This window comes from Mustela nivalis (assembly GCF_964662115.1).
Source record: "Mustela nivalis genome assembly, chromosome: 6".
Lineage (NCBI taxonomy): Eukaryota > Metazoa > Chordata > Mammalia > Carnivora > Mustelidae > Mustela > Mustela nivalis.
This window is the reverse complement of record NC_139025.1, coordinates 75,388,393-75,411,554: the sequence shown is the minus strand read 5'-3', so window position 1 is coordinate 75,411,554 and position 23,162 is coordinate 75,388,393. Positions and strand designations below refer to the sequence as shown.

The window sequence follows — 23,162 nt, the reverse complement described above, 5'->3', positions numbered from 1 at the left end:
AAAAAGAATATTCTACCTTTGCCATATGTCAGACCAGATCATCTCCTGTGGTTGTCTGTAAGAAATCCACAAATGCACTGCATCATCTACATCATTTTAGTTTATACACTATAACATTAATAAAATATTTTACAGAACAGAAAATAAATCATGTTTTATTTTAACATAATTTCTTGGTATTTCCTGACAGTCCTTTTTCCACATACATACTTTAGAAATGCAGCTGTAATAACACTGTTCATACAAAACTGAATCTTCATACTCCACCATCATATCCTTGAATTCTGTAGTGTATTTAGCTGACTAAATCACAGTGTGGCCTCAAAGTCAGGTCTGATCTCCAAAAGGGGCTTATGTCTAGTAAAGGAGATTTCTTAGCCTTCATTATTCTATTTAAACAATACCATATTCTAAGAGGACAAGGAACTAGGTTCAAACTGTAATTCACTGAAAACATAACCCAATGTCTTCCCTACCAACTAGGAAATATGAGACTTGAGAGTAAACTAGTAACACCTCTTGGGGAGCCTGGGTGGCGCAGTCAGTTAGGCATCCGATTCTGGGCTTCAGCTCTGGTCATGATCCCAGGGTCATGGGATGGAGCCCCATGTCAGCTTGCGCTCAGCAGGGAGTCTGCTTGGGATTTTCTCTCTCCCTCTGCCCCTTCCCCTACTTATGCTCACATTCTCTCTCTCTGAAAGAAACAAATAAAATCTTTAAAAAAAAATAAACTAATAGCACCTCTTTTTAATTAAGCTACAACCATTTGCAGGAAAAAGTCTAAACCATTAAACCTAAACCAGTGCCCAATTCCACAGATTATTAGTCTAATGGGTTTGCCCTGCCTCTGACAGGTACCATTTTACGTATTTCAGCCCAAATGCGGTTTGTAGTAATACTGTCATAATATGCTCAAGAGTATCTGCAAATAAAATCCATACTAGCAAGCATGAGCTCTAGAATTATATGGCAATCTAACAAAAATTTATACATGCAGCTGCCCGCCTTACCTGGAATACCACTCTGGATTTCTCTAAAAGGTAAGTTCTCATATTGGCACCAATGATTCGGTATCTCTTATCAAAACCAATTTCAATATACTTCCCAAAACGGCTGCTGTTATCATTCCGGGTTGTCTTAGCATTTCCAATGGACTAAGAAGCAAGGGAAAAAAATAGTATCTTAGAAATACAGTTCATGACATGACATTTACAGAGTCTGTTCAGGGAGAGATAGGACAGAGTGTAACACAACACTTTAAAACTGATTCTTTTAAGAACAGAACTGATTTTGTGCCTGCAAGTAAGTACCAATGTATGCTTTGCCCAGTGCACAACCACACAGATACCGACTAATAGCTCAGATCTGCCTTCTTATTCTCACACAAATTATCTTCAGGAACAGCAAACCTGAGCCCAGCGGCTGGGAGACTTTCACATCATTTGTGCTATCAGAACACACTCATTCAGTTCAACAAAGAAAGAACTGGATGGGACTGTGGGCTGTAAAAGCACACTAGGGTTTGCGTTTTGTGAAAACTTAGTTTATTTTGTGTAAATGAGCTGGTTAAGGCAAATTATTATTTTTAGGGAAATACTCTCTGGTGTTGAGTCTCTTTAGCTAAAAGTTTCTATCCTCTTATCCTGTGACAACAAAGGCCCAGTTGGACTGGTTTTTAGCAGAATCTTAGTAATCACCCATTCAATTCAAAGTCATTTTCAGAAAATAAACATAGTAAAATTTGCCCTTGGATTTTGATAGCTGTATCTAACTTGAAATCATCTGCCATAGAATTCAGAGACTGTAACTTTCTGCTAATTTTTTATATAATTAAAAAAATTAAGATAATATATGCACTACTTTCTAACTTAGGTAACATGCTTCTAGAAATTTTTCTTCCAAGGCAAAGCAAAAAACATGGTGTAGGTAGAGAATCAAGTATTCACATAATGCATGCATTAAGTATTTAATAAAATATTTTATGTAAGACTACTTAATTTACTTGTACAAAACTTGAGAGGATCAGGATTAGTAGACTGAAACCATAGCAGAGAGAAAGACATGAAAATGCTCTGGAGTGTTAAAAAAGCAAAACAAATACAAATGATGAAAACAGTAGTAACACAGCCACAAAAAAATCAATACATCAGATTCTCTGATCAATCAAAGAAGGCACATTTCACTCTCGGAAACACAGGGCAGGTACTGTCCTATTTTGCCTTGGCAATGAGAACACTGCTATATTTCAGAATAACATTTTAAAGGGAAAGAATGACAGAAAGCTATCTTCCTAGCAAAGTAATAGGAGTAATCTAGTGTAGTTTAGGACAATTTAGCAATACATTTACTTAGATATTCCCCTTCTTAATATGACAAAAAGTACAACAAAATTCTCCATATGTTCCAATTGTTTTTATTTTATTTAGAAAAGGAAATTAATGATAAATGCAGGATTTTCTTTCAACACAGAATATTCCATCAAAGAGCAGATGAAAAAGTTGTGGTAATTGTGGCAGTGACAGTGATAGCCACTGAGTGTTTATCAGGCACCGTCCTAAGCCCCTTCCCGCCAGCAACTTAAGCAAGCTGGCAAAGAGGGTCCACAGCTTCTCCTCCTTCCATGACCGCACCCCACCTTTCTTCCATATGCCATTTCTCTCCTAGTGACTCAGAGTACGTGTCCAAGGGGCTGAGCTGCCAAAACAATACTACCCTTGTGAGAAGCAAGGTCAGGGTTGAAACAGACCCCTTCCCTCTGTCTTTGAGTAAAAGGTATTTAAACATAGAGCAAAGAAGAGTAGAAGGAGTGAATGAAATAGAAGTCTAAAGACCTGGGTATTAGACCAGGCCCTCCCACCAACTTTCCAACATTTAATCCTCTGAGGAGCAGTAGTGTCTCCAGGCGTGAAGTGACTAGGATAGATGAGCCCTAGGGTCCTTTACAAAACTAGAACTACATGATTATAAGCCTTGAACCTGATAAGGAAAGAAGGTTCTATATATAAGCTATACTTTTTGTCCTTTTCTCCTAATTGCTCCCTCTGGTTTCTAAGCACTATATTTTCAACAGGCTTCCCTGATGCTGCTATCATTTTAATTAGCAAGAAATTGTTAATGAAAAAAGGCTTTACAGTCTTGATTTTACTATTGATTTCAGTGAAGTGTTCAGCGACTTATTCTTCTTTACTAAAAAAAGATGAAAATCATTAACTATGCTTATTAAAGATGTAAAAGAACTATTAAGACTCACTATGCCCCCCAAGAATCTTTCTCTGTCCCCATTTTAGGATTAAAATTTCCTAGAGGAAAAAGAAAAAAAGAAAACATGATAAAATGAGCAAAAAAGAATCATTTATCTGTGCATCATTCATATTTTGCAAAAGGAGTCTATCTGAGGATAAGGAGGTTCTTTCTAAAGGATCAAGTGCAAATCCCAATAGTCACTAGGATGTGACATTAACTATGTGGGATGCTCATTATCCGGGGAGGGGTTTCAGATTGCTGGAGACCCAGCCATGCCATTCTTAACATGGCAGTAAAGGACTCTGGTAGAGAAACACAGTCTTGGGGCAAGTTTAATGTTACAGACCTTCTAGGCCGCATACACAATATTTCATCTATCTCTTCTTCCTATGACTGCAAACCCTTTGTCACCATTCTTCAGCCACAGATTCCATTTTAATCTTTCAAACTGGGATGCCCTCATTTGTAGTCATTGAGAGTTAGTTCTCTGTCAAACTTTCTTAATCCAAATTCCCACAGAAAAACTACACAACAATATAGAAGGGAGTAGCTAATTATAACTGATGGCTTTATCTTTTTTTGTTCATCCCAGCAAATAAACTAAATTCTTTATAACTACATATTAAAAACTAGGATCTTGGGGCACCTGGGTGGCTCAGGCCTTCATCCCAGGGTCCTGGGATCGAGCCCTGCCTCGGACTTCCTGCTTGGCAGGAAGCCTGCTTCTCCCTCTCCTAGTCCTCCTGCTTGTGTTCCCTTTCTCTCTGTGTCTCTCTCTGTCAAGTAAATAAATAAAATCTTAAAAAAAAAAAAAAAAAGTAGGATCTATGACCATTTTAATCTCTCCTACTAACACAAATCTGTTTTGTAGAAAAACCAATGTAGCTATTTTTTGAATGAGAATATAGCAAGGTCATAAAATATTCTAGACATAAGCTAGAAGGTTCATCCCAGACTTACATTATTATATGATCCAGCCTAGAAGAGATGAGATTCCCTGATGCCATCACTATCTAGACTGTGATATTCTAACTTTAGGGATTAAGAAAGAAATAAACTGCTGACAACTACACAGAATTTGTTGTTGTGACCCAAAACAGTCAAATGAATGGTAGGAAGCAAAGCAAAACCCAGTTGTTTTCTGACCCAAAACCCAAAACTGGTTCTATGGATTATATTTTCCCAATATTAACAATGGCATCCAGCATTTATCCATAGCTTAAATTCTTTCAAAATCTTAATATTTGCTTAAAATCTTTACGAGTCTTTCTGGCACACACCTCTGTCACACACACACCCCACCACCCTGTCTGTGCTATTTCAGAAAACTTCTCCAGTTCTCGCTGCACAGTGTACCTAGTCCAGGCAGCCTCGTAACTCCCCTCGTAACTCTTGGTCCCAAGGACAGAGGTCCTCCTGCTATGGAAGGCAGCCCCTGCAGGCTGGGGCACAATATCCTGTTTCCAAGTGTCACACACGGCACTGCAAACCAGGCACAATTACCTCTGAACTGATTATTGCAACAACCACTTGTATCACAGGTGCACCAGGCCAGTTCTAAACTCCGTCTGTGTTTGGGTGACAAATAAGGCTTGACAAAGGGAAAAAACAGGAATAAAAAATGCTGACTTGAATTTTTAATAAGACAGGTTTTTTTCTCCCTGTCCAAAATAATTTCCCCCCCATTAGTAATGAGAATTAGTTTTTTCCATTCAATGGGACTACTTACAAAAATGCGACTTTCCTAATATTGTTTTAATAGACAAATAATTCTCTAGCTACAAATCCTGAAATAGTCAAAGTCTCACACAAACAGGTCACTTTCTTTGGCATGAGCTTTCCACTTTGTAGACATATTTTGCTTTTGAAAGGACATCCTTCTGTACTTCTTCCTTTCTCAGCAATTTATAGCTACCGAATTTCTTTTTCTAACCTAAAGCTGTGTATTGTGCTTCACAGAAACAAGAAGAAAAATGTTTCACAAGATCATAATTTAAGCTTGTAGTTCACATCTGGGGGAAACAAATAGAAACTTACAGCTAAACAGGTTGTGCTAAATACAGAAAATGAAATGTGGCAAAGGAACGATAAAATTCATCATGCTTGGGTATAGTGAATCCTATGAACATCAGAAATGGGGGGAAATGAGAAACATTCTTCTAGTACAAGGACCAATAAATTTCTAGGAGAATAGAAATTTAGAAAATGAAATATCACTGCCAGTTATTTAGCAGCAAGGCAGTGGTATGTTAAAAATGCAGGATTATGGAATAAAGTAGATGCTTCCATAGCTGTGCTTTACTCAAATGGCTACTTTCCTGACTTTCTACTTTTCGTAGATCTCTTCTTACTAATACGTGGAAAAGTATTTTCTTACTTTTAGTGGATGAGACAGCCCAGACTTTGACAGGTGCTGTTTCGATACTTTTTTGAGCAGGTTTCTTAACAGAACATAGTAAGAAGGCCAAGGCCACTGCTGCCTTACCTCCATGATGGGGTTGGAGGCCAAGACCTTCTCCTCAACATTGGCTTCACTGGCAGAACCACTCACGGTTGCAAAGTATCGCATGGCATACTTAGCTGAGACTGTTTTTCCTGCCCCAGACTCTCCACTTACAATGATGGACTGATTTCGTTCATCTCTGTAAAACAAAGAAGAGTAACTAACAGTGCTCCCTGCTCCTGCATGGGACTAGCATTATTTCCTCTGTGTTCTCATCAGCAAGCCATGGTGAATCTCTTCTGGTTCATACATGCAGCAATGTGGGAAGGAACATAAGAATATTTCCTAATAAAAGTAACTATGTACAAACTAGCAATGAAGAGAGAGGGAGAGGAGAATATCAAGCATCATATTAGGTAGCATCACATCTAAGGATGAATCTGTGTTAGAGGGTCTCTGATACTTGTGTGAACAGGTCTCAAGCACATTATTTAATTTCTAGACAATAATTCTGGTATATTACAGTACTGCAATCACCTCAGAAGAAAAAGGAGCCACAGCAGGGGAATTTAGAAGAAAATCCTATTTAATTAAAATTACAGTCTAGTAGTTAACAGTCCCTATATCATATGTTCCACAAACTCCAGTTCCTTCTTCTCAGGAGAGAAGAAACAGTTCATTTATTTGTTGGTTGACTTCTTCAGATATTTCAGAACCCAAAGACTATCTACTATCCCATCTTTAGTTCATTCACACAATGACTCAAAAACTCTAAGTAATACACTTGTTTACAAAGACTATTATTTCTTTGAGGATAAAAACCTAAGTCATCTTTATTTTTAATATCCAGCACCTAGTACAAAGCCTGACACATCACAAATGCTCAATAAATGTTTATTTCTTATAAGTAAAAAGAAATTCATTGAACAACCTAATCTAAGAATAAATCTTTCTGCTTATTTCTTTTAAAGATTTTATTTATTTGAGAGAGAGTGTGAGCACGAAAGAGACAAAGCAAGCACAAGATGGGGGTGGAGGGAGAGGGAGAAATGGGCTCCCCACTCAGAGCTCAACCCCAGGACCCTGGGATCATGACCTGAGCTGAAAGCAGACGTATAACCTACTGAGCCGCCCAGACACCCCTAAATATCTCTGCTTTGGTGACAATTTCTACTAGGACAGAAGTAGAAAATCCCACTTCTTAAGATGGAACCAGCAATTAACTTTTAATCAAAATAACTGAACAAGGGCCACCTGGGTGGCTCAGTCAGTTAAGCATCTATCTGCCTTTGGCTCAGGTTATGGTCCCAGGGTTCTGAGATCAAGCCCCACTTTGGGCTCCCTGCTCAGTGGGGAGTCTGCTTCTCCCTCTCCCACGCCCCTGCTTGTGTTCCTTCTCTTACAGTGTCTCTCTGTCAAATAAATAAATAAAATTTTTTAAAAAGCCGAACAAGGTATTTTTATAATAGCAAAGGTGGTATTATTTGTGCTCTTAATTTACAAAGGGACTGGATCAGGATGACTTCAAAGGTTTTTAGTGGAACTCTCCTGTAAGGCCACAAGATGGGGAAGTTATTCTACTACAGAAGATGATCTTTTTGTCTTTTAAAAGAGACTTATTTAGCCAACAAATATTTATCAAATACCTACTACATGCCAAATATTGTATTAAACACTAGGGTTACAAATTAAATAAGCTGTGATTTGTGTCCTCAAGTGGGTAAGGGTCTAACAGGAAAGACAGACTGTAATTTGAGATTATAATACATGGGATGGGGCACTGAAAGGAAGAAGAGGTGTTCAGGAGATATCAGAATAAAGTCTAAAAAGATAACTAGGAAAAAAAAATTAAGGGAGGCAGAAATCAGAAAGCAAACATTCTAGGGAAAGGACGTAAGATAAATGAAAGCTCAGATGCATGAGAAGTTAGGAAAAAGCAAATAATTCAGTTTGGCTGGAACAGAGAGTAATGATGGTAAGACTGTAGAGATGACCAAGAAACTGACCATAGAGTTCTTCTGTGAGATGTTAAGGAATCTGAAGTTTACCTAAAGGTAATGGAGTGCCATTAAACAGAAAACAGGGGCACCTGGGTGGCTCAGTGGGTTAAGCCGCTGCCTTCGGCTCAGGTCATGATCTCAGGGTCCTGGGATCGAGTCCCGCATCAGGTTCTCTGCTCAGCAGGGAGCCTGCTTCCCTCTCTCTCTCTCTCTCTGCCTGCCTCTCTGCCTCCTTGTGATCTCTGCCTGTCAAATAAATAAATAAAATCTTAAAAAAAAAAAAAAAAACAGAAAACAAAATAATCCAACTACTAAAAATTACTCTGGCAGCAATGTGTAGTATGAGTGGTGAGAGTCCAGATGACAAATTATGAAAATCTGAACAGAGGTTGTGGCTGTCCTGACTGAGAGAGGTAGAGAGCTTTAAGAGACACCAAAGTGGTAGAAGCCACAGTACTTGGCAATAAATTTCCAAAGTAGAAATTTAGGACTTTTTCAAGGAAAGGTTTCTTCCTCCTATGAGAAATGAGGGTAACTGTCTTATTTTATAGACCTTGAAAAATACAGTGGGAGTGGGGCGCCTGGGTGGCTCAGTGGGTTGAGCCGCTGCCTTCGGCTCGGGTCATGATCTTGGGGTCCTGGGATCGAGTCCCGCATCGGGCTCTCTGCTCGGCAGGGAGCCTGCTTCCCCCTCTCTTTCTGCCTGCCTCTCCATCTACTTGTGATTTCTCTCTGTCAAAAAAAAAAAATACAGTGGGAGTATAGCAACTTGTTCCTGACACTCTGACTCCCATGTTGTGGGGAAAAGCAGGAGGACCTAGGTGACACTAAGGAATGTTTAAGTTTTATAATACTAGCTGGCACATAATCCCTGTTTTCATGAAACATCGTTAAACCTCATACGCACCATCTCATTTTCTTTTTATTTGAATTTCTAGACAGAACTGGACACTCCCATTACCCCTGCTCATTCATTCATTCATTCATCAAAACCTAAATCATCTAATAAAACAGTTCTCATTGTGGCACCACTGTCCTTTCTTTTAGTCATTTAAAACGTCCTCAGAACTCACCTTTTTCTATACATTAATTGGATTCCCTTCTATAATATGATTAGAAAAATGACCTTTTCCTAACTTGTGCATGATCAGCTGTCACTGCACCCTGTGTAACACCACTCCTTCCAACAGCAAACGAGGTGGGGAGGTTTCCACTGGTCTGATGAAAATATCAGTGGGAACTGCTATTTAAACTGTACTGTCTTTGAAATGTTATTTCAAGTCTTAATATCAAAATATTGCACCAAAAAATCTAAAAATTCATATAGCTCTTTCCTATAATATAGGGAAGAAGAAAAATATTAAAGGCAATAAGATCAAGGATTGTTCAAATGAATCAGAAGCTTGTACAACTATGTACATAGGATATCAAGCACATGTCATATACATTTTCTTTTCTAGGATTTAGAATACCATGTACATATGATATCAATCACATGCCATATACATTTTCTTTTCTAGGATCTAGGATCAACAGTTTTTAAATTTTTTTTTTTAATTTTATTTATTTATCTGACAGGCAGAGATTACAAGTAGGCAGAGAGGCAGGCAGAGAGAGAGAAGGAGGAAGCAGGCTCCCTGCTGAGCAGAGAGCCCGATGCGGGGCTTGATCCCAGGACCCTGGGATCATGACCCGAGCCGAAGGCAGAGGCCTCAACCCACCGAGCCACCCAGGCGCCCCAACAGTTTTTAAATTTTTTAAGGGACTTTATTTTTTTTATATTTCCTGACTTCTTGGCAGAAAGTCTTCCCATCTTTCCCAAGCTTAGCAGAGCTTCCAATATATAAACAAGCACCAGTCTTCCATTACATAAAAGCTCCTCTGCATCAAGGCTCTATCCTTAGATCTGTCATATACGAGCTACGCAGCTTTGAGCAATTGCATGACCTCTCTGGTTTTCTCATCTTTCCTCATCTTTAAGGTTAAATAGTACCAAGGGTCCTTCTCAAATTCTAAAGGACTATAATCTAAAAGTCTAACTCTGGAGTTGTTTTTCAGATGCTGGATGGACAACAGCTTGCAGTTTAAGCCAGGGTAAACTCTTGGAACCAAGGACAATTGGAAGAGGACAGGCCTACAGAGATTCAGATGGTCTTGAGTGGCCATATTTAAAATGGGCAACCTTTCTTCTCTAGAGGGCCCCTGAATCTGAGATGACCAAAATCAATAAATGGCTACAAAGAGTAAAAATGTAAAATAATCAATTCACCTTTTTTTAAATTAAATGCAGGAAGTAGAAATCTTTATAAAATAGGTATAGTAGGTACAATTTTAAAATGTTTTTCAGTTCTATGTGGCCATAGGAAGAAATGCCAAAAAGACAGAAAAAGAGTAGACATAGGTAGAAGAGAAGACAGAGAGAGACGAGAGAGGCATAACAGATAATAAAGACACACAAAAGGAAAAACAAGAAGGGTAGGATGGAGATGAGGAGAAAACACACAAAAACATCAGAGATAAAAATTTTGTGGTTCACACTTGCTTATCCCCTACACAAAAATAAACCTAAAATGGATTAAAGACCTAATTTTGAGACCTGAAAACATAAAATTCCTAGAAGAAAACATAGGCAATAATCCCTTTGACATCAGCTGTAAAAACATTTTTCTAGATATGTCTCCTTTGGCAGGGGAAACAAAAGCAATATTTAAGCTATTTTTATTTATTTTTTTAAATTTATTTATGTTTATTTATGTTTTACACAACAAAACAAAAAAGACAACCTACTGAATGAAGGAAGAGATTTGCAAATGATATAGCCAATAAGAGATCGATATTGAAACTATTTAAAGAACTTAACACAACTCAACACCAAAAAACCCCAAATAATCCAATTTTTAAATGGGCATAAGTCATGAACAAACACTTTTTCAAAGACATCCAGATGGTCAACAGGCATGTGAAAAGATGCTCAACACCACTCATCATCAGGGAAATGTAAATTAAAACTACAATGAGCTATTACCTCACACCTGTCAAAATGGCTAAAATCAAAAATGAAGAATAAGTGTTGGTGAGGATGTGGAGAAAAAGGAATCCTTGTGCACTGTTGATGGGAATGCAAGCTGGTGCAGCCACTGTGGAAAACAGTATGGAGGTTCCTCAAAAAGTTAAAGATAGAATTACCTTACGATCTAGTAATTCTATTACTGGGTATTAGCCAAAGAAAATTTTAAAAACTAATTTGAAGAAAGAGAGGGAGAGAGAGAATCACTCCTATGCTTACTGTAGCATTATTTATAATAGCCAAAATATGGAAGCAACCCAAATGTCCACCCACAGATGAATGAATAAAAATACAGTATATAGACACAAAGATATGTTACTCAGCCATAAGAAAGAATGAGATCTTGCCATTTGCAAGAACATGGATAGACCTAGAAGGCATAATACTAAGTGAAATAAGTCAATCAAAGAAAGACAAATACCTTGATTTCATTCACGTGTGGAATTTAAGAAAGAAAATTAATGAACAAAGGAAAAAAGACAAACAGAAAAGCAGACTTTTAAATACAAAGAACAAACTGGTGGTTACCAGAGGCAAGGTCGGGGGGATCGGTAAAATAAGTGAAGGGGATTAAGAGCACACTTATACTGATGAGCACTGAGTAAAGTATAGAATTGTTGAATCATTATATTGCAAATTTTAAACTAATCTAACACTATGTTAATCATACCTGAATTAAAAAAATAAAAATTAAAAATTTTTATGGTTCAAGGTGAATACCAGAGTCTACCCTCTTCTAGTCATTTGAGCTGTAAGCTTTATGTGGTTATATATATATATATATATATATATATATATATATATATATATAAAATAATTTACTGTTCTTTGAAATTTTGCATATCTTATCAGCCAGTATTTATAATCCTTCAAGTGTTCCTGTTCTTTTATTACAAGAAAGTTTTTTCTACTTTTGGGAGGTAGATATCACTTCAAAACCCTGATAAAAACACATTAAAGAACAAAGATTCTCTACTCTTTCTCTACTCTTCATTGGTCAGATCAATCTGGACTGTCTTAAGGACACGTGAAGCAAAGATTTATGATTTATGATTTCTGGCTTGGCCAGTTTTCTCAAGGCCCCTAGAGTAATCCTAAATATCTGGGTACTGGGTGCCTTTGGAGGTAAGCTCTTCTGACCTAGTTTTATCAATGGTGGTTCCAGAGGCTCTAATGTGAACTAAAAGCCCCCACCTAAAAATACTGCTTCATTCATTTATTCAACAAACATGTAACGAGCAGTCACAATGTGCCAAACATTTTGTGAAGATAAAAGACTCCGGGATCATAGCCTTTTGAGAGAGATTGAAAGTATAGTTAAAATGAAGCACTTCATTACTTCACTCCATTTTAACAAGGAGGTCCACCCAGGATACCACCCAGGATGGAAGTGGTGGGAGATGAGGGGAGGGGAGGTCAGGAAATGCTTTCTTAAAAAGGGGATGCTTTCATTGACTTTCACATGATGATTAGGAGAAAACTAGGTTGAATGGGAAGAATGCAATGGGAATGAAACTACATAGTGGCACCTGAAACCTCAGGAAAAATGTATTCAAGAACATAATATCCACTCTGGGTTGATGAAAGAAAAGAGTTTCACTTTAGTCCATTTCCATCCTTGGTCTTCAGTCCTTTTATTCAGTATATCTGTATCTAATTGGTCTGTCCAACCTTTTCTTATATCTACTCAGTTGTCATTTTATATCAGGTGTACATAGATTTTCCTTCCTTTAAAAAAATGTAACCTCTCTAGTCTATCATGGTCATACTGAATATTACTCGTATTTTCTAAGACCGTCAACTTGTTCTCTGCAAATTTAATGAGCATACTTTTCAGTCACATCAAGATCACTCAAGACTAAATTAAGTAATGCCAACCTCAGGCCTGACTCATATGGAAGACAATTTAATATTTTCACCCATGTTGATATTGACTCTCTGATAACCACTGGGTGTTGCTGTTTACCTTAGTTAAGTGGACAAGCACCTACATCTAATTTTTAGCTTATAAGTGAACATGTGTGCATGAAACAAAATCTCGAGTTTTATTTTTTTTCAGGCAATCAATCTAATTGTTTCTCCCTTATCTGAGCCTTTGTTAAAAAGAGAAAATACTAAGTTCATGTGATATAATGCTTTCTTCCAATGCTGTGCCTTTAGTGTGATTACGTGACTTCACTTGAGATTCTAATCCCTATCTCTCTTGTTAAGAGCTGTTAAATTTTTCTATCATTCATCAAAATCAAGCTGCTGTGCTCTGTGTTTTCATGATTTCCGGTTCTGATGAATCTCAAGAACACTTTTTTTTAGTTTTTATTTTAATTCCAGTTAGTTAACATACAGTGTTATATTAGTTTCAGCTGTACAATACAGTGATTCAACAATTCCATAATATCATCTGGTGCTTATCACAAGTGCCCTCCTCCACCCCATCACCCATTTCAACCAACCCCCATCCACCTCCCCTCTGGTAACCATCAGTTTGTTCTCTATAGTTAAAGAGTCTGTTTCGTGCTTTGTTTATCTCTCTCTTATTTTTTTCCCTTTACTTGTTTGTTTTGTTTCTTAAATTCCACATAAGAGTGAAAGCATATAGCAATTGTCTTTCTCTGACTTATTTCAATTAGCATTATTATACTCCCTAGCTCCATCCATTCAAGAAGAAAAGATTTAAATTCTAAAGGTGGCATCAGACAATGACTTCACAATGACAATATTTAGTATTATTTTTTAAGTTACATATTTCCTCTAAAAAGATGTGCAGGCAGACTGGTGAAAGTTGTGCTTTAGAGAGGCAGAGACACTGTTCAGGAAATGGAAAGAAATGTTTCCTAGAGATATGTACTAAGGTCAGTCAGTTCCTACTGAGGAACCGCTCACATGGCATTAAGATCTCTCTGGTCAAACTGACTTCTCTGTGCCATCACTCCAGAGCCTATAAGATTAACATAACAAGGCCATAACAGAAATATGCAGTTACATATGTTTGTGACTTTTATAGACTTGTATTACCTGTATTTTATTCCTTCCACAGCCTTATGGGGTAGCTAGTGCCCACTAAGTGCCACATTTATATGTAAAGAATCCTGAAGAGCAATTATATACCAGGCACTAAGCTAGTCTCAAACTAAAACCTGGGTGGGATCATGAAAAATACATAAAAATCAGACAGATGAAGAAGCACAGAAAAGGATATTCTCGACTGAATAAAATGTGCACCAATACAAGTATGCAATGTTAGTTTGAGGGAATAGATGTGTTAAGAAGAGGGGAGAGTAGCTGAAAGTAAGAAAATGAAATGACAAAGGAGAAAAGCTTTGGGGTCTCAAAGCGAGAACTACATCTCCACTTCCAGATGCTGTTTATTAGCATGATAGTCTGACAAGTTATTTTCCTCAGTTTCCTCACCTGTAAAGCAGGGGTGATGATGCCTGCTCCCAGGGATGTGAGGAAGATTAAAGGAAACAATCCTGACACCATGCTTGGACACAGCAGGCATCAAAACATGGCAGCTATTCATTAATGTAAGTTAATCTACCTTTATAGATCATACATGAGATTCCTCATCATATAGCATATATTACTTCAAGTCTATTTGCATAAATGGGATACTTGATACCATAGGGCAGCTGAGTCACTGTTGGTAACAGCAGAGCTTTTATAATCTGTACCAGCCCTCAGGCAAGGAGCTCCAGACAGCGATGCACGCAGAGACTCCCAGTCATGTGAAAGAAGGAGCCACCCTCAGAAAAGGCCTAGCAGTGAACAGTCAAGAGGAATCAACTAGATGAGAGGCTGAAGTGGATGAGAAGAGAATGGAGACATAAAACTCCTTAATGATGAAAACGTGACGACAGTAATGCCTATATTGCAAGACTTACCATTTTAAAAAAAGTGCATTTTTAACATTTTTATTGAGGTATAATTGACCTATAATGTTACATTAGTTTTAGGTGTACAACATAGTGATTCAGTAACTCTCTCTGTTATGCTATTCAGAGTGCTTTTATGTTTATCATTTAAGATAATTTTCACCTTTGAAGTAAGCACGACAGCATTATTTTTTCCACGTTATGGAAAATATTACTATTTACTATTAGTTAGATGGGTTATCTAAGGTTAGAGCAGAGCTCTACGAATGACGTCACATACTGCATCCCCTGGTTTCCAAGAAGAAAGTACACCATGCTCCTTCAGCTCTGCTCCACGGCTCCTTACCAGTCTGCTCTCTACTAGGAAGAGCAACATACTTATTAATTAGTCTCCATGGAACAGAAAGGTAACAAATGCATACCACACAACAGCGTTAAGTGTCAAGGTAAACCAGCCAGTGAAACTGTTCCATTGTGTAGGCAATAAAACTGAGACAGAGGCAGACAAGGAGATTTAACCTTGTGTAGTTATTTACTGATGCAGTTGTGATTTATACAGATATCTTTTTGATTTCACCAAGGTTATACATGTAAGTATCTAATTTCAAGAAAACCCATAAATGAAACTTAGTAGAAAAAAATTTATTTACCATTCTCAATGGGGAAAAAATATACCACATTAAAGTATTTAAGAAATACTGTTTTTAAGGAAACAAAAGAAAAAAAGCTTTTGTTTTAAGGAAAATAATATTGTCATTTAGTTACCAAAGAACAGTCAGTTCCAGCGTGAGAAAAGACTGATATAAATGGGACACAAGAATATAAGAAAAAAAACAGAGCAGCCCACTGACATTTTCTCTTCTGTAAGTCAACAAAACTATTAAAGTAAGAGGGCTGACTCTGAAGGTGTTCTATGAGGATACTGTTCTCTGTAAGGGACATGCTTAAAAAGGAGTCCAAAGTCAAGGGTCCTGGGTTATTGCTACTCTCTCATTGGCCATATAGCTACTGGGGAAGAAACACTTCTGTCAGCTTTGCTTGGAGGACAGATATCAAAAATAAAACTCCACCCTTCCTCCTCCCATGCTCCCACTCCACTTGTACAGTTGTTCTTCCTTCAATATCCTCCGTCTCAGTAAATGGCAACTCCCATCTTTCAGGTACTTGGACCAAATACCTTGCCACCATCCCAGACTCCTCTCTTTCTCTCATAGCCTCACATAAGCAAGGCTTTGTCCATTCTTTCTTAAAAATACATCCAGAGGGACACCTGGGTGGCTCTGTCAATTGAGCATCTGCCCTCGGCTTGGGTCATGATCCCAGGATCCAGGGATCAAGTTCCACATCAGGCTCCCTCTCCCTCTGCCTTTTGCTCCCCCTGCTTGTGCTCTCTCTGACAAATAAGTAGATAAAATCTTAAAAAATAAAAATACATCCAGAATCCATCCATTCACTTTTACCTTCTCCATAAATATCTCCTTTAACTAGATTATCATTATTTCTTGCTTGGATCAATACAAAAAACTCCTAACTAGTCTTCTGGATTCTACCCTCATCCCAACACCAACTGTTCTTTTAATTTTTGCTTGTTTTTCTAACTAGTTTTGATACTATTTCAAACTTGTGGAAAATTGCAAAACTAGTAAAATGAACTCTCATATACGCTTTACTCAAATTCACCAATTGTTTAGGTTTTGCCTGTTTGTTTTATTAACTCCTCTGTTTTTATATTTTTATATTTTCTGAAATATTTAAGAGTGGGTTACAGACACGATGCCTCCTATATAATTTAGAGTAATATACTTCCTCAGAACAGTGACCGGCTTTTACCTATTTACAATAATCAAAATCATGAAACATAGTATTGATATGGTAGTAGTATTTAGTCTATGGTCTATACTCTAACATTCAGCAGTGTTGTTCCCTACATAGTTACCTTTCCTCCCCAGTCACCAAGGATTCAATGCAGAATATTCATTGCACGTAACTAGCATATAATGCTCATCTCCTTTAATCCTAAATAGTTCCTCAGCCTTTCTTTGACTTTTTTGATCTTCATAATTTTTCTGGTGTTTCCTCCCAATTAGATTCAGGACATGCATTTTTTGGCAGCAATCTATGGTCGATTTTTATCATAGCTGCAAGATCAAGCCATTCCTCTGCTCAAAACTCACACCCAGAGAAGAAGTCAAATTTGCTACAATACCCCAGATGGCCTTGTAGGGTCCTTGCAGTTTATGATCTCTCTGCCTGGAATATCCTTCCTCAGATATGTGAATGGTGCACTCTATCCTTTCCTTCATGTAATTATTCAAAAGACAGCTTTATTTGTTATGGAAGTAGATAAGTTGATACCAAAGTATATACGGAAAAAACAAACATCTAAGGATAGCCAGGAAAATAATGAAAAGGACAAACTATGAGAGGGTTTAATGATACCAAACATTAAAAAATATTCTGAAGGGGTGCCTGGGTGGCTCAGTTGATTAAGTGTCTGACTCTTGATCTCAGCTCAGGTCTTGATCTCAGGGTCATAAGTTCAAGCCCCATGCTGGGCTTGGAGCCTACTTTAAAAAAAAATTACTACAAAGGCACTATAATTAAAACAGTGTGGTACTGGGACATGAATAGATAAAGGGAGGTGAAAAGAACATAGAGAAGAAATTGATCCAAAAACATGAGAAAACCTAGGATATGCTAAATGGCATCTGAAAGAACTGGAGCAAAATGGGTTTCTTAATAAAGTGATGCTGAATAACCAGATAGCCATTTGGAAAAAAGATAAATTTAGATCCATATCTCATATCATACAAAAGAATAAACTTCAGGGGCGCCTGGGTGGCTCAGTGGGTTAAACCCTCTGCCTTCGGCTCAGGTCATGATTCCAGGGTCCTGGGATTGAGCCCCACATCGGGCTCTCTGCTCAGCGGGGAGCCTGCTTCTCCCTCTCTCTCTGTCTGCTTCTCTATTTGTGCTCTGTCAAATAAATAAATAAAATCTTTAAAAAAAAAAAAAGAATAAACTTCAATTGAATCAGGGATCTAAAAGGTACATTATAAAACAACACAAAGAGTAGGAGAAAACATGGATGAGGGGCACCTAGGTGGTTCAGTCATTAAGCATCTACCTTCAGCTCAGGTCACGATCCCAGAGTTCTGGGACTGGTACCACATCAGGCTCCCTGCTCAATGGGAAGCCTGCTTCTCCCTCTCCCGTTCCCACTGCTTGTGTTCCCTCTCTTGCTGTGTCACTCTCTGTCAAATAAATAAACAAAATCTTAAAAAAAAAAAAAGAAAGAAAAATGGATGAATTTCTCTTTTATCCTGGTATAGGGAAAAGCTTTTAACAAGGACTCAAAATACAGAGTAATAAAAAAAAGACTGTTTATTTTGCATAGGAAAATAACAGCATAAACGAAATAAAAAGAAAACTTATAAGTAGGGGGGAGTATTTGCAATGTATACCATAGGCAAAGGGCTAATATCTCTAACGTATTTTTTAAAATTCTTGAAATTGAGGATCAAAGGACTAAAAACACAATAGAAAAATTGAAACAGACATGAATGGACAGTTTAACACATAAACAAAAAAACAAATACATCAATAAAAAGTCTCTTAAACACATGTAAAGATGTAAACTCACTCATATTTAAAGAAATACAAATGAAAACAACATTGAGATACCACTGGATAGTAAAGAACTAAATAGAAAGACTACACAGTTTTTGTTGATGAGGCTATAGGGAAGCAGGGACTCTTGAACATTTTTGGCAGAAATACAAACCAGTATAAATCTTCTAGAGGGAATTTTGTAGGCAATACCTACAAAACTACATTTACACCTAGATTTTGACCTAGCAATGTCAATGGCTGTTAAAATTAGTAAAGTGAAAGTATGATGAGAAACAGGATATTTGCACAGTCTCAAAGTATTTTCCTATAATATACTTACTAATTTTATTTTATTTATTTATTTTTTTAAGATTTTATTTATTTATTTGACAGAGAGAGATCACAAGTAGGCAGAGAGGCAGGCAGAGAGAGAGAGAGGAGGAAACAGGCTCCCTGCTGAGCGGAGAGCCCGATGCGGGACTCGATCCCAGGACCCTGAGATCATGACCCGAGCCGAAGGCGGCTTAACCCACTGAGCCACCCAGGCGCCCTATACTTACTAATTTTAAAGTTTAAAATAAGTAATTATAGTAGAGAAATCTGGTAGATACCGGCATAACCAAGTGATCAAACTTAACATTCCCAGTAACTGGCATCTTGTGTCTCCTCTATATGATGAAGGGCATACCACTTCTGTGAGGATCCTGCCCCAAATGCATGGCTAGCCTCAATCTAACCCAGAGAAAACCTTAAACTTTCAGAAGGGGAAGAATTTTTGCAGTCTGTTTTGTCTAATTCTTCTATTGCCGTGTCCTCAGGGTCTACAAGATAGCTGGCTAGCATTCTTCCAAGTTGTCAAAGCCATGAAAGGAAAGAGGATGAACAGATGGTCCTAGATAGGAGGAGCCTAAGGAGACAGAACTAGGTGCAATGTATGATTCTAGATTGGATCCTAGAACAGAAAAAGCACATCAGAGGGGAAATGATGAATGTGATCAAGATTTTTAGACTACTTAATAGTATTATATCAATGTGAATTTCCTTGTTTCAATTATTTACTACAGCTGGATGTAGGGTATATGGTACCTCTGTGTACTGTTTGTCCACACTTAAGCTCAAGATTTTTTTTTTACGTTTGAAAGAAAAAAGGTGCAGGGAGAAATAGCTTTACAAGGAGGCTCTCCCTGAGCCTAGCAAATATGCCCTTTGGCCCACCTAACATTATCTACTTCTCTGACTTTATTTTCCAGAAAAGCACTTATTAATATGCGATAAACTGTATCTTATTTACTGTTATTGTTTATCATGCCTCACTTCAGGAGAGTAAGAATTTTTGTCTATTTGTCTCACTTGTCTGCTGCTGTGTCCCCCATGCCTGGGACAGTGTGCTGGTGATGTTCAGTAAAGGTCTACTGAACAAGTAGCCGTTACCTTCCCTGAAGTTGTAGGGGCCTCTAAGGGTACCAGGTCTCACATGTGGTGAATATGGCACATCTCCACTCAGTAAGGAAAAGATGATAAGAAAGGATCCTGCAATATCTAGCTCCCACTGTATGCCTAAGAGACATGGACTGTTTAGCAGCTGCAGCACATATTATGTGCACAGATTTACTCATATACATGGTGGACTTAGGAAAGACTGAAGCGTATTTTAAAACTGGTTTGGAAACAGAATTGAGCAAAGGGGAAAGCAGCAAGCAAACCTGCAGTAATTGCAATGACTGGCTGAGTCACAGGGAAATAATTTGGGGGGGTTGGGGGGCTGGGTGGAAACCAGTGTAAATCCAGGGTTTAAAAGCCAGAAATACTCACATAAATCTAACACTATTCTTGGGTTTCTCTCACAAAAATGCTAAGAACCAAACTTTCGTTTTTAAAATTAGTTTTTTAAAGAAGTTATATCATTCTCTAGGAGCAGTATAACACTTTTTGGAGACAATTTTTAGGTCCTGGCACTCCCTGCAATTCCTTCTCTGCCCAGTAGTTCTCTGGCTGTACTTGTGTGGTGCTAACATTTTATCGAATGCTCCAGTGCCATACACATCAAATATTGGTGGGCTTTTCTCATTTTAGGGAAAAAATTGTGCTGATAGATGGAATTTAAAAGCTTTAAAAAAAAAATAACATTTTTGGGGCACCTGAGAGGCTCAGCCAGTTGAGTGGCTGACTTTCAGTTTGGCTCAGGCCATGATCTCGTGGGTTGTGGGACTGAGATCCCCCCAGAGAGCTCCATGCTCAGCGGAGGGTCTGCTTCAAGATTCTCTCCCTCTGCCCCGTCCCACCACTTGTATGCACCCAACTCTCTCTCTCAAATAAATAAATCCTTTTAAAAAATGTAACCTTTCTTACACTTTTGACACTCATTTCCATTTTATAACAGAATCTGCTATAATAAGCATATTATGAAGTACACAACTATATTTAGTCATTTTATATTTAATATGATAATATTTCATAGTGTTAGACCAATGGTATTTGAAAGCTAGTCTTCCTAGTTATGTGGCCTTAGGAAAGTTAAATAACTTCTCAAGTGCTTAAGTTTTCTCAGTTGTAAAATGAAGATTAATAATAACTCCAACCTCAAAAGGTTGTTAGGAGGATAAAATTACTTAACAAAATGGAAGGCAATTAAACAGTGCCTTGCACAGAGAGAGTACTTAATAAGTCTTAGCGGTTATTAGAACAATAATATTTTATTAATAAAAGGGCATAATGACTTCTATAGACTCTGGCATGGAAATAATTCTAAAATTCTGTTATGTGCTGGCCCAATTATGTCAAACAAACACCCTCGTTGCTTGGAAAAAAGAAAATAAAACCTCCACAGTATTTTTTTTCTCTCCACTTCATAAATTGCTTCAGGGTTTCCCACAGCATATTTATAATATGCTGGTTCTTTCCTGAAGACTGGAGCAATGAGTTAAATGTATACTATACTATACATCCATAGTTTTGATTTTCATTATATTACATTATTAACAGCACAATCTAGTCTTGAAAGTAGCTTTTTTTCCCTCTGGTTTTCTACTCTCAAAATGTTAGGTTTCCAGGGTTAATATTAAAGACATTGTACTAATGCTGTTCAGGATCCCTGGTCTCTAGAACATAAGAGTAACATTAAATTTACAGTTTCCTTGGTATTTAATTCTCTAAGATACAGACAGATTTCATCTTCTTCTTAGGCCTTTTTTTTCTGGTCTGCCGCTCATTAGCTGAAGGATAGTGGGAGCATGACCTCACACCGCCAATCCTCGATCCTCTCCTCTGTAAACATAGCATCTGTCCTCCCATAGTCACAGCAGCAGGAGATTCCAAAGGCAGGTTTTTTTTTTTAATTTTTAATTTTTTTAATTAACATATAATGTATTATTAGCCCAGGGACACAGGTCTGTGAATCACAGGTTTACACACTTCACAGCACTCACCATAGCACATACCCTCCCCAGTGTCCATAACCTCACCCTCCTCTCCTGACCCCTCTCCCTCCAGCAACCCCAAAGGCAGTTTTTAAGACTGTATGTCCTTTTATAAATACAAGGTTTTTAAATAATAATGTAGACCATTTGAAATAATCAAGGCTGCTTATTTAAAAATAATTTACCAGCTGCTCTTCACTATATTTTAAAATATCTATGACTTGGCAGAGAAGAAGCAATCATATCTAATAAGAATTATGAAAAAAATAAATAGAGCTTTCACCAACCTGGCCATTTGCTTGTAAGCTTCTTCAGCTACTGCAAAGATATGCGGATCCATGTCACCCATATTCTGACCACTATATGCATTAATAATATCTTCTCCATAAATAGGCAGCTGTTCATAAGGATTTATAGCTACTAGGACTATACCTGGGGGAGGGGTAAAAAAGCAAAAGAAGTTAATGATATACTAATGGACATATAAACTTAGTAAAATGAGAATCACAGTCAACACAAATTTCAATTTCAGTTAATCTTGAACTAACAAATTGTTTAACAAATTGTTAAAGATCAAAATATACCATAGCCTTTGCTCTGAACCTGTTATACCTAGACCTAACTAAAACTGCATTTTAAAACATTAAGCTGTTAAAAATAAAAACTATGGTAATGTTAAAAGAACTTTAAATATTTTCATAATATTTCAATAAAATATTCAATATTCAATTTAATAATCGAAAATATTCAATATTCAATAAAATATTCAATAAATACTGAAAATATAAAATAAAATAAAATAAAAAATTTACTACTAGAAATTTATCCAAATGAAATAATCAGACATTCAAGCAAAAGTTTTTTTTCATAAAGATATTTATCATAGTATCATTCACAAGAGTGAAAAGTAGAAACAAACAAAATATATAACAAAGGAAGAGTAGCCAAATATTTTGTTACATTCATAAGACAGACTATTATGCTACCACCACAGATTACATTTTTATTAAAGAATATTAAATGTCATAGCAAAAGATGACACAAAACTATATACAGATTAATTCCAATTTCATATCTATTTATACTTTCTCACATATACACACATATAGGATATATCAACATAATACTGGTTATTTTTCAATAGTGAATTACATGTAACTATTTTTCCTTTTTTATACTTTTTTGTATGTCTTTAAAGTTTATAGTTGGTATATACTGACTTAATGAAGTCCTTCAATCAACAAATATTTATTCAGCTCCAAGTATGTCTCAAGTCTCTTCTGAGTGCTAGGTTTATAACAGTAAACAAAAAAAGACAAAGCTTTATTCTCATAGACCTTATATTCTAGTGGGAAATTGAGACAATTAACAAGATAAAAAATAAATATCACAGGTTAGATAGTAGAAAGGAAAAGGGAGAAAAATTAAACAGAGAAAGAAGATGGAAACTAAGGAGTGGAGTAGGGGTTTATGATTTAGATAAGACAAGCATGGGAGTCTTCACCAAGG

The 23,162-nt window shown here is 37.1% G+C and overlaps 1 protein-coding gene across 4 annotated transcripts in view; it reads right to left on the bottom strand.

Moving 5' to 3' along the window:
* Positions 1–23,162, bottom strand: part of MYO5A (myosin VA) — a 193,863-nt gene that overhangs the window by 98,201 nt on the left and 72,500 nt on the right. For all 4 annotated transcript variants that reach the window (XM_082734712.1, XM_082734713.1, XM_082734714.1 and 1 more), the window contains exons 4-6: positions 21,941–22,085; positions 5,729–5,885; positions 1,011–1,154 (exon numbers count right to left, since the gene is read on the bottom strand). In XM_082734712.1, the coding sequence (XP_082590838.1) occupies positions 1,011–1,154; positions 5,729–5,885; positions 21,941–22,085 (446 nt within the window). The remainder of the gene's footprint in view (positions 1–1,010; positions 1,155–5,728; positions 5,886–21,940; positions 22,086–23,162) is intronic.